Source organism: Charadrius vociferus, unplaced genomic scaffold (assembly GCF_000708025.1).
Source record: "Charadrius vociferus isolate BGI_N301 unplaced genomic scaffold, ASM70802v2 scaffold394, whole genome shotgun sequence".
NCBI lineage: Eukaryota > Metazoa > Chordata > Aves > Charadriiformes > Charadriidae > Charadrius > Charadrius vociferus.
The window spans coordinates 205,714-218,954 of record NW_009647947.1 but is presented as its reverse complement, the minus strand read 5'-3'; the positions used below and the strand labels follow the sequence as shown (position 1 = coordinate 218,954).

The 13,241-nt window shown below is 38.8% G+C and overlaps 1 protein-coding gene across 1 annotated transcript in view; it reads right to left on the bottom strand.

Moving 5' to 3' along the window:
* Positions 1–6,752: 6,752 nt before the first annotated feature.
* Positions 6,753–13,241, bottom strand: part of GOLGA4 (golgin A4) — a 54,694-nt gene continuing 48,205 nt past the window's right edge. Inside the window, exons 22-24 of the mRNA XM_009883277.1 lie at positions 10,729–10,815; positions 9,628–9,691; positions 6,753–7,507 (exon numbers count right to left, since the gene is read on the bottom strand). Of these exons, the coding sequence (XP_009881579.1) occupies positions 9,662–9,691; positions 10,729–10,815 (117 nt within the window). The 3' untranslated portion in view covers positions 6,753–7,507; positions 9,628–9,661. The remainder of the gene's footprint in view (positions 7,508–9,627; positions 9,692–10,728; positions 10,816–13,241) is intronic.

The following is a 13,241-nucleotide window of genomic DNA, read 5'->3' as shown; positions in this document are numbered from 1 at the left end:
CATAACAATACATAAATTGACTTCTATTTTTAGTCAATATTAGAGCTTATCTAAAGTAAACGTTAATTCCGGCTTCCCTATAGTCAGCAGCCCTCCCAGAAATACACACTCTTATTCTAACCTAAAAATAATCCAGTGACTTCATGCATTTGCCTCTCGCACTGTCTCCCCACATGATATAAAACAAGCGGTGGACCCATGCTGTCTAGTGGCTCGCTGAAAGTCACCCTCACCTTCTGCCCATTTAAAAACTTATTTCAAGGAGACGCTGATGCACAAGCCCTGGAAAGGGTCAGTGAAGAAAAATGAAATAAAGCATTTAACGATGCGTTTAATGAATAACTGCACGTAACCAGCACATAGAACCGGAGCTGAAGGGACCACCTGTGCGATGCACCGCTGGCTGCTGCCCGGCAACCCTCTGGCCTGTGGTGCTCTTCTTGCCTAGAGGAAGCTGCTGGCTCTGCCAAAACTTCTGGCATGCCCCCACCGGTTTATCGAGGTGTCCACACGCACCCAACCCAGAAGGTGCGAGGTCGAGTTGAGCTCTCCAAGCAGAAGGGCTGTCTCTAATCACTAAATTTTATTTTTTTTTTTAAAAAAAAAGGTTTCATACCACTACAACTATCTAAGGCAGTGTGTCTGCCTATGCTTAAAAACCTAAATATAGCAGGTCCTACGCATGGCCGCGTGCAGCACACTACAAAGCAACCACACATCTCCTTGTAAGACCTTATTCATGCTGGCCATTGCCACCGGTGCAATCTCTCCTCTTCCTCTATTATTGTATTAAGGAAGTTACATGAAAAAACAAACAAAAAAAACCAACCCCAAAACATTAAAACCCCCTACAGATGCAGGTCAGACAGGCCCATAGATAAAGGCGCACCCCAATTCCCAGGGACTGGCATGGCAGTTTTGTATTTATTCACTGGCTGCATAAGGAGAGCGCTGTAAGACCTGGACAACTTCCATAGTATTTTTAGGTAGCATGGGGATATCCTCGTCTCGAGGAAAAGTACAAGCAACCTGGATCTCTCCTGCTCACCCTGTATTTATAGCAACATTTCTATTGGTCCATCCTAGAAACAAGGTCCCACCATGGCAGAACCTGCACAAAATATACAGAAACTGTGCTTTATCTCAAAGAGTTTAATACCCTGAGAATCATCACGTCCTCAATGCGCTACCTGAAGCTGGGGGGGTGTGGGGGATGGAAATCCACACATAACACCTCCTGTATGGAATTTCTATCCTGAATTAAGGATCAGACCTTAACTCAGTAACAGCACTGGAATCCCAGGGCTGAAGCATGCTGTGCTTTAAATAACGTGCAGATAACACTCACCGTGGCTGCAGGGCTTCAAGGTGAGGACAGTTTCTTTCTATGTGGAAACACTTTTCGGGGAAGTCGAAGCTATAATTCAGTGTGGGAAACCAAAAACATTCTCTCTCTGAAGACAGCTCAGCCTACTTATTATTTTCATTAGTCTAAAGGAAGACGCTAGTCTTTTACCTCATCCCTCCTCCTTTTTTATTTTTTTAACCACTTATTTAATCACCATTCTAAAAGGGCAGTGTAACTCTGGTCCTAGCCTAGCCTCTGAGGCTATAATATTAATAAGGAAATAATCTCCACTATAAGGAGGAAATAATCTCCATTATTTTTACGGCATACTACTCTATATTATAAGCCCTAGATAGCCATCACAACACCACACACCAGTTAAGAACTGCTGGATTGGCTGTCTACTTTTTGTGCAGTTTGCAATGTAGTCGTTTCAAGCTTACGAACAGTCTCCAGGGGGCTTTTCCACTTCTAGGCATAGGGAAGTACTGCCCGTTTTGTTAAGGGATAAAGGAAAGTCTATTAATTTTAATCCCGCAGCTCATTTCCAGAATAATTTGTTGCCTCAGTAAGGCTGATAATTTGGTAGTATCCATAAAGATGTATAGATGTATAAGTGAACCAGAATATTCAGTTACATTAACACAGGATATTCCATTCCAGCACTTCTCACATGTTGGGGCACAAAATCTCATGGGCTATGGGGAGGTCTACTTCTAGACAGCTTGTGTCTGCTCATGATCAATCACTTCCATCCCCTACACAAGAACTGGTCAGCTGCGAGAACAGCTGGAGCGCTGGTCAGAGACATGGCAAACATGGTAAACTCAAAACTGCTATACAAAGCCAGTAATACATTTAATACTTCTCATCTGACCTGCCGTGATGAATCTTACATCAAACATAACTTTACTCTGTACCTGCTATTCTCTTCCTCATTCAGATGCTCATTCTCTTAGTTTTCCATTTCAGCCATTTCTCCAGAGGTTGTGGCTTGAGAGTGAAAGACTGGCAAGACTTGGCAGAAGCAGCAGCTTACAGTGAAGGAACCACAGAGCATACGTCGTGTTGGCTGCACAGGGAGATGCCTGTTCTAAATTTGTACATATTGTTTGTTTGATCATTTTGATTAATTTGCAAAAGATACACTACTGCCTCATCCAAGTTAGAAAACATGTAAGTCCTTCCCTTACTCCAACAAAACTGGGCTAAATGCGACAGCTATTTTTCTTGCAGACATGAGCACTGTAATGAGTAGGAATCACAGATCTAAATAAGAAGGCGAGATACTTTCTTGGACCACTAAAGTTTCCAAAATATAAACAGTGGCAAAGATTACCGCATACACTCTGCTATTCATCCCTCTTCTTTTCAGTGACGTTAAATGCTTACAGAAACGCTGGAGATTCGAGCCGTCCAGCCACAAAGAGAGGCTGGTACAACTCGGCAGGCAAAGGCATCTCTGCCGCAGGCGTGCTGACCTGCTTCGGCATCAGCCCCCAGGGTGCCCTCCAGCCCCTGAGCCCGGTCAGCCCCCAGGGCCATGCAGGCCTTGGCCTCCATTTGGAAAAGCTACCTGCCAAAATCAAAGTGGCTTTGGTTACGGCAACGCACCTAATTAGAAAACAACTACCTCGTTCATTTGCTCAGTGGCCACCAGATGATGATGTGACCTGGGCTGCTCTAGAAGCTCCAACCAAGAGGAGCAAGTCACGCCTCAGAGCAGATGTCTGCACCACACTTAACTCCATCATCATCCATTGCTGTACCACCATGTGCTAGCACAGTCGTGAGATAACATGTAATTACCACGGGCTTAATTACCGCCTCTCTGAAATGTCACATGGTTTTAAGTGGCAACTGTAGGAAATGACAGCTGTCACTGTTCTACAATGAAAGAAATCTCTACAGAGGTCCTTACTTTGCGTCAGCGTGCCTTTAGGATTACTCTATTAGATAGAGGACACTAACTCAATGCTCACAGAGGAACACTAGAGTGTAAATGAGAGCCTGGAAGAGAAGAGAAAATTAAAGGTGGCAACTCCTAGATATAAACGCAATGCAGAATAACATGCAACTTGCTGCTTCTGTTCTGGCATCTCTCATTTGCAACATTATGAATATACACAACCAAACAGAGTTTGAAAATCCCATGCTGGCAATGCTTTTGAGGACCAGGGTCTAGGAACAGCCATAAGGATTCATACATAGCCACCCACAGGTAGGGGAGAGGCTGTCAGTTTCTACTCATCTCGATTTCCATAATGAATCAGTAATGGCCTTGTGAAAGATCCGCCTTTTCTTGAAAAAGCAAACGAAAAGTAAGTTTCTCACTTTAACAAACTCCATAGAGGAAAAAAATGTTTTCTGCAGCACATATGGATGGACAGTAAGATCAAATGCAAGAAATATGAATCACAAACCGAAACTAATCTTCTCAGTATTCATCCTCGTTTTCAGAGAGTCTGGAATCCTCATTTTAGAGGGGAGAACTAGATACCATGTACTATCTAAGAAAGAAAATAAATTTTAGTATAGCTCACAGAAAGAGGGACTACAAATGGCAGAACTGGAAGTTGAATGGATTTATACAGAATGTTTTAAAAAGTTTGAAATAGTATGTTGCCAATAAATATCAGCCCAGGCACTGAAATAATACAGGAATAAAAAAATGGTATTTTTCATCTAAATCAGCAATGTGTAATCCTTAGGACACTGGAGGACACTTGATAAGCATTTCAAGTCTTATCTTTATAAACAGATCTACATCTTTTTTTCTATGCACATGTATACGGGTCCGTAAAATCATAAATACAATGTACATAGCATGTTAAAACTGGGGGAAAGTTCAATGTAAGTCCAAATACATTCTCTTGCAGCAGCATCTTTTAACTATCCAGTCTGAACAAGCTTGGGATCCTCTAACCGTGGCTAAAAGGCAGCCAAAACTTTGATACAGTCTGGCTTTTAGCTACGTGTGTCTAAACAAGGATATTTTATAATCAGAAGTATTTGTGGCCTGGAATATATTAGTTTATAGTCACATTGGCATCTAGCAGTATTTTATGACACTCCAACAGCAAAAAAAAAAAAACACATTACTCAAGGTGAAGCTCTCATTTTCGTGCTTTCACCATAACTAATTTCCTTTATTTAAACTCTAAAGCAATGCTTTATTTACATATTCTCTTTAAAAAACCGACAAAACTCTTGTACTTAACACACTTTCCCATTATGTTACGGAATAGTTATGTATTTGCTTATGACCTATATATAGAAGGAAAAAAACATTTAACTTGTTCAAAATGTGAATTTGGGGAGTGGTTATCTGATTTTAGTTTTAAAAAAAAAAAAAAAAAAAAGAATCAAGGATAACTCTATAATCTCCTTTGCGTTCTTTAATTAGGTCACTTAGGGAAAAAAAGTTATTTACTCCATCCAATGTTGTGCGAATATTACAAGGACTATTTCAGTTTGCTCCACTGCACTTAGATCATGCTTGACAAAGTACAGTCTATAACTAGTATCTTTCAAGGAAAGGGAAAAGAAGACAAAAAGAAAGCGTGAAAAATAGCCTATTTGTGAGGACGAGAGAACTGTAAGTGATCATAGCAATACTCACTGTCAAGAGTAACAGATCCCTGCATTTAATTCCCCAAAGCCTAAGACAACATATACCTTACATGGAAACCTGAAACTCAAATGTATGTTTTAGATCGCTGTAATGATAGCGACGGCAAAATCCTACAAATCCTCAGCCAGCTACGAGAGGAACACACATTTTTCACAGCCAAACGTACCCATGTCAAGTCTGGTCCAGGCTGCTGCTCTGTCAGGCAATGTGCTGGAAGATTGTGTTCTGCTACACAACAGAAGCAAAGAGAAGCTCTTATAACTGAAATCATTACAAACAGGTGTTGTTTTTTGGGGGGTTTTTTGGTGTTTGTTTTTTTTTTTTTTTAAACCAAATTTGATACATTTGATAAAAGGAAAAAGCTCAAAAAACCCCCAGCTATACATAATAAAACAGCATGAAAATGAAGAGATTTTTGCCAGAGACAAGGTAGGAAATAAAAGATGGAACTCTGGGTCCTTAACTACCAGAGACAAATCACGTCCCTTCAGACAGTAAACAATAATTTAAAGGCAGATGTGTTCTTTAGACAGCTGGTGGCCACAATAGATATCAGAGAATTCAACTTGTTGCATTTATCCCAGTTTTGTTAGGATAGAAAACTGTGCAATTAAGTCCAGGTTCTTCATTTCTTTTCCTGCAGATGACAAAAAAGGTGAATCCCATTACATTTTCAAAAAAAAACCAAACAACCAAGCAGTGTGCCCAGGTCAACAGCATCCTGGCTTGTATCAGAAATAGTGTGGTAAGCAGGACATAGTGTTCATCCCCCTGTACTTGTCACTGGTGAGGCCCCACCTCAAGTGCTGTGTTCAGTTTTGGGCCCCTCGCTACAAGAAGGACGCTGAGATGCTGGGGCATGTCCAGAGAAGGGCAATGAAGCTGGTGAGGGGTCTGGAGAACAAGTCCTATGAGGAGCAGCTGAGGGAACAGAGGTTGTTCAGCCTGGAGAAAAGGAGGCTGAGGGGAGGCCCTATTGCTCTCTACAACTACCTGAAAGGAGGTTGTAGAGAGGTGGGGGGCGGTTTCTTCTCCCAAGTAACAAGCAATGGGACGAGAGGAAATAGCATCAAGTTATGCCAGGATATCAGGAAAAGTTTCTTCACAGAAAGGGTTATCAAGCATTGGAACAGGCTGCCTAGGGAGGTGGTGGAGTCGCCATCCCTGGAGGTATTTAAAAGATGGGTAGTAGATGTGGTGTTTAGGGACATGGTTTAGTGGTGGACTTGGCAGTGTTCGGTTGATGGTTGGACTTGATGATCTTAAAGGTCCCTTCCAACCTCGACGATTCTATGATTCTATGTTAAAAATTATACTCATGGAGGACTGATCACCTCGAACCATCTCGGCAAACTAGCATACACTGTACAGATGATTGTTATTGACATGGTAAGTATCAAAGTAACTGGGTAACAAGTTAAATTTATCCATACTTGCATATCGCTTCACAGGATCACAACTTCCATGCCAAAATCAGCAGGACAGGCATTTAAAAGAACAAAGATACATACATCTACAACTTTTACAAAGCAAACTTCCCTACTTGGAATAGTCTCACGCCAGCTTTTCAGCTCTCCATGTGTCTGTTTCACAGGTTGTGATCCCTTGAAAATCTGAATGTCTCCACGGACTTCTTACAGTTCAATGTACTTGAATAGCTCTTCCTATGAGAGGGATTTCAGCCTGGAAATGTCTCAGCTAAGAATGTCTTGAACCGGAGTAAGAACAAGACTGGTGGATCCTTTCAAAAGAAAAAACCATACCAAAGAAGTTCCAAATTTATACAGTAAATAAACTTTATTTCATCTCAGCTCCTGTCAGATTAGTGCTGTCAACAGTCACAGATCAGCATATGATACAGTTATGTATTAACTATTTACAATTTACAGTAATGTACTTTTTTTTCCAGAAAATATAAGTACAAAAGCTAGGAGTAAACAAATGAGGTACTGCAATTTGGATTTATCGTAGGCAAAAGCATATAGAAGTGATCTTTAGCAAACAACCGTAAGATCAAATCGGAGACAGTAGTCATCAAGAGTGCCTAGTTCATCAGGAAAAATCACCTCAACCGCTACCCATCCAAAAATGTATTGCACAATTCATTCAAAAATTAAAAAAATAAATAGCAGAAACAAACCTTTTATTTCAACTCTTAAAAAACACCCAGTAAAGCCTGTATAGAGATACAGTTGTGGGCAATTCCTTCCTAGGATAAAGTCTTCTCTCTCCTTTAAAAAAATAACCTTTAACACAAAATAGAAGACAGTGTTCAATAGAAGAGGAAAAAGACTCATCACCAGATAACCCCTGATTAGCGTTTCTTGTCAAGGCAGTTTTAACTATATTCATGGTCCAAAGGTGGTGCTGAGTTTTGGTTCATGCTGTTCCATTTGTGACCTTGAATAATAGCTTTTCTTCGTGTCCCTTCTCAAGGGCCAAGAACAGAGATATGAACATATTTCTAAGCAGCAGTGTCATGAGACATTCTCACCACAATTTCTTCAAGATGGTCGTAGCCATGACTAGAAGAATGAGAAGTTAGAATAAATGAACAAATATTACATTATTGAGAGCAACACAGAAGCACTTACTATTAAAAAAATGAGGTTGTTTATTGATAGGAATAGGAGATGGAAGAATTTCAGGTAAGTCAAATTGCCAAACTATTGACTGATTTCAAGCAAGTAATTCCATTCCAGTATCTGCAAAACAGTTGAGAAACTGTGATAAAAACAAAATAACCTGTAGCAAAACAGTCAGAAGTCTCACTGGAAATAGGAAGTGTACCACATTGTTGCATCTTAATCCAATGAAAAACAAAGTTGTCCTCTCTGTATAAGGCCTATCATGAAAACTGAAATGATGAAGTAAAATTTTGGGGCTAGCAAAAAGCCTCCTCTACCAAGAAAATATTTATTGTTTTCACAATGAAGTCAGCATCATCTTAATTTCTAAGTTTTATACATGCAAGAATACTATCCCATTTGCTGGCAATCTCCTGGCATAAGTCACAAAAATACTTGAGATAAAGTAAGAAACTACAATCCAATAATGAGGCCTGAACAGTTTCCATACATATTAGCTCAAGCTATGAAAGTATAACAGATAATTGCTGACATTAAGGTCAAAATCAAGCCCTTCTGTGATATGCTTCAAATGCGGCAGAGAACACCTGAACTTTTTAGACGGGTATTACAGCCAGCATAACACGAACTTAAGTTTCAAACATACTTTCTGCAATGATGTTGTAAATAGCTTTGTCCTATCATTACCAACAACTCAATTCTTTTCAACAGAGGACTAGAAAAAACAGTTGCTGATTTTGTCAAGAAGTGATCAAGGCTGGGAGGCGAACAGTCCAAACTCTATTGCGTTTTAACTGCAATAAAGCAGATCCGCTATTGTATTCAAAGGTTTAAAAGAACACGAAATAAAGTGGAAACTGTGACTGTTTCCTAAGATGAACAGATTTTTGCCTTTGAAACAGGTATTATTTTTTGTATCGAAGGCTGTATTTGCATGACTGCAAGAGAGAAAGATAGCCTGGCAACTGCATTGTGATAACTGGCAATGGAAGCAGCCTAAGTTAATCTGTTTTGCCCCGGCGGTGGCGGCACGGGTCAACCGCTGCATTTCTGCCCACCGACAGCGATTGCTTCACATGCACTGAATCAACTCCTGGCAACTCTGCAAAGCTTTTCAGTTGCAAAGGAAGAAAAGGAAAGTTGGGCTGACCACATGCTATAGAATTCACCTGAAGAGTTTATTAAATATCACACACCACTAATGACTCAAATTGTAATCTTACCAGGCAGTGCAGGAAAAGTTTTACCAGTGTACTTCCATATCCTACTCCTCTCTCAACCGCTATCGCTTGCATGTTGCTTGTTTAGCTTGGCTAGTCTCATGCAACCTGCATCTTTAAGCGTAAATCAGCTGTTGCTTTTCTGTAATGCTACAATTAGTATTGCAGATTCATAATGAACGTAGCTCAATAAAACCTGAAAAAAGGCACAATAAACTGAGAGCATAAAGCTCCCCACATTGTTCTCCCTTATCTCTCTGCTCTAGCTTCTCTTGATACCAAGCCAAAGCTCTAATTCAGAAAGGTACTGATGTTTAAATGCAATCTATCCTAATTTCTTTACAGAGAATATTTCATCAATCTTTTCTAAAATAATCCATTCTCATATTTATAAGACATAGTAATTAATTTCAAGCAGTACAGTATACATCTCCCATAAATCTGACTTACTTGCATATTCAAAAGAGGTCAGAAAGCAAATAAAGACAAAACAAAGCCTAGTGCAATAAAATTTGATATTACATACTAATTGATTTAAAATCTGATTTGCTTTTTTCTACAACTGAGATTTCTGTAGCTCAGTCAACATTTCAAGTTATCCTTGTAACTCAAAAAGATTGGTTTGGAATCAATATTTACCATTTTCAAAATGGGCTTTATGAAGCAAAACATGATTAAGACTAGAACAAAGTTTATCATACACACGTAGAACAAAAAATTTGATTTTTTTTTAACAAACAAAAGCAAGCAAGAAAAAAAAAAAGCAGAAGAATGATTAATTCTCATACCACAGGTTTCATCTTTAAATAGAAGAAGTATGTATTAGGCTTCACTCACCCACATGCTAACTAAGCACAGACTGATGGGATATTCAGAAGATACCACTGCGAGGTGAGGCAAACTACAAAGCCAGGAAGAAAACAGCTTATTGGACTACTTTGTTAATAGTGTAGATAAGAACTTTGTGGACATCTACTGCTTACGGGTGAGATTACTGCAGTTAGGTCACAATAACTATGTAATAAAAGCTAGATTAGTTAAGAAGACACATTGATCTAGCATATGTTTATTGACCTAGGAATTTGTTAAAAGTTTTCAGAAATCTGTTAAATATATGCCCACTAAGAAGGTAAATAATTACTCACAGATACTTAGTACTACACACATTTATTCTTTTCCAGCAGCACAGTTAATTAACAATTTACACGTTAAAATTGGTTATAGATGTTTGGCCATAAACTAACATATAGAAACAGCCAAGCTTTATGTTAAAAATGCACATTGTTGTATTTCAGAACTTCATTGCTCATGAGCTCTAAATACCGGATATTTTCAAATACCAGCATGACTCCAATATTAAGTATGGAGAAACACTACTGCCATGTTAGTCAATGTCAACAAATAAAATACAAAACAACCAAGCATATTTCTTGACAGAATTATTTATGAAGACCCCTCCAACTTTTTAGTCCTTTTGGGTTTTTTGCCAGAAATTTTATCCCAGGGCTGAAAAATCTCTCTCGACCTATTTTTCATGAAAACTGGTTATGACTCCACAGAAACTTCTGAATTTAAGAAACATGAATTTTCTGTCAGATTACTTTTTTGATTAGAAAATCAGCCTGCAGAATAGCAGTGATGACTGAACTTGCTTTGTTCTGTTATACCCGTAACTATCAGAAATATGGCTTAACCAATGAGGAGGAATACTAGTTAAGACAATATACTTGCCTTTTTTTTTTTTTTTCCCCTCCTCCCTTTTGCTATAAACTCAAACCTACTGCTGGAACTTGACATTTCATTGAAGAATAGGGAAGGAGGGAGAAAAGGAGTTTTGAATGCAGACACAGGGGAAAAAGGAGATTTAAAATAAAGTTTCGAATCCTTTATTCTTGCAACCTAACCTCTTGCATAAACTTGGTTACTTATATAACTTACCAATGGTCGAGCATCTTCTCGTTCTAGTATCTTCTGAGTCTGATCTGCTGGGAACTTCAGCACTGTTGTTATAACTTTGGCCATTGTCTAAAAAGAAATAGGTCATCTGTAAGTAATGTCATATGCACTAAAATGCTTTGTAATATTTTAAAAGGCATCTCATTTAAGAATACTGGATGCTATTTTTAGTAATATCAATGGAAAACATAGTGAAACATCATATATGCATGATGTTATGTGAATCATATGAAAACCATGAAGAATCTTCATTTCACATTGTCACAAACTGCAGCTACTGTAATAGGAGGTACAATCTATGGTATCTATGCTAAAATACTTGAAGTCCATTATGAAGACAGCGTACTGTTACAAATACTGCTCCTACCAGATTTGATTCTAACGTGGCCTTTCTGAAAAGCACATTTCAGGTGCATGGCACCTGGGAGTCCTTATGGATTCAACTATATTCACATCATCCAAATATTCTATAAAGCAATGAAACACTGGGAAAGCAAATCCAAATGTCAGATGCAGAACTCAAGTTGCGTAAATGTTTTTAGCAGGTATACAGTAACCCCATATTTACATAGCAAATCATTTAGACAACCTCAGATGGAAGATGTAAGACTATCAAAGCTTTGTGCAAAATAGGCAATGATTATTTCCATTTTATAAACAGATGAGTGGGAATAAAAAACTCCAAAAGGCGCAAAACAAGGTTCAGGTGACTTGTACAAGAAAGGTCAAAGTAAGAGCTGCAGTGCAGCTCAAACAGAAAGTGACTGCTACAAAAGCAATAACTGCTGTTCTTAAAGAATGTGGATGAGATAAGATTACTGCTCTGAATGTCTACTGTTTATTACCAGTCTCACATGCGGAATGAAGAGGGAGGTTGCAGCAAGAAAGCAGCTGCAGGACAAAAATGAGTGCAGCTAGAAGTGAGAGGTGAAGCCCCAATTTGCAATAATCGTTTCGGTATATAACTTAACTAGGGATAAAAATGAAAAGAAAGCAAAACAAACCAAGCCCTGTTGAATCCTTTCAGCTCAAAAAGCTTAATTTTAACATATTAATAGTTCCCATAATTAAGAAGAGTGTGTGCCTCTACTGCAGTTCCCAAACACACAAAGGAATGTGCTCAGTGCCCCAAAGGTAACACTTTTCTGATTTCTTTTGCTAAAATCCTCATCGCAATTATTTAGGACTAAAAGATTAGAGAGCGTTGAGCTTACAATCTATGCAAACTCTTTGTAACAGAGCTATCAAGAAAGCCCTCTCCCAACAATTTTCTACAGGACACAATGGCATGCAAATAATAAAGAAAAATCTACAAACACTGCAAATACTCCATAAAAGCATGGATACTTATGTGCCAACTTAAATAGAGGCTATCTAAAACGTTCTTTCCTGAAAACATCTATTTTGTAATTTATCACTAGCAATGACTTGAAATCATCTCCAGGTTTTTGAGGCCACGAGGGAGATTTTGAAGCAGAACTACTCAACACTATTCACAGTTGCACACTTATGAAAGAAAGTTTCAAGGACTGCAGAACTTGGGACATTATGTTTAATACAGGCATTTCTGTTCCTGTGTGTGTGACTCTGTAGCTACTGATAGAAAGGACCTGAGCTTTCCCATACATAATAGCTAGTTCTGCTATAAGAAATGATAGTTTGCATTCCCATTTCTTCCTATGAGGCTGACATATTCAGATAGGTCATCTCTGAAAATAATACTTTTACAATGATACCAATCAGGGCCCTCTATAATTCAAGAGCTGCTGGTCAAAGGCAGAACCGTCAGAATCAACATTTTACAAAAAAACGCCTTGTATTTGTACATTGCACAAGAGCATGTTGTAGTGCCAGAAAAATACCTGCATAAATTTACTATCTCCAACGCATATGTATTCCTCCATGTACCTAGTCAATATCAACGCAAACATTTATTACAAACATACAACCCTTGGACTGATTTTCGGGCCTCAGAACAGACTCCAAACAGCATAATGAAGTTACAAGTAGTGTATCTAGGATTTCTGCAAGACTTAAGATTTAGCGTGCTGTAGAGCTCGACAGTGCAACTGTTCATGTGTTTGTAGAAAATATTGTTTTATTTGACATGGTGGTTTATGCCATGTATTTATTTCCAGGTTCAGATACTCTGAACAAGGAGCATGCTTAGAAAAAGATGGCAATCTCACGTCATACACCCTGCCAAGGACAAGGCAAAAAATAAAGTTGGATTGGAGGGCAAGACGGTAAAAATCCCCCAGCAAAGACACGTGCAGTTTAGAAAGAATGTGGCTGGTTACTGGTTACACGTTATGACCATAATCCTGACTCTCAGATACTGAGCCACTATCAACCCTCAACCAGCACTGTAACACAACTGATGCATTCATTAATGTCTCTCCTTAATATGATTCCAGGATCATTTACAAGGCTGCATAAATGGCAATCCATCCTAGATAGTTTGCACAGATTCTCTTGAATTCCTCTCAATAAAG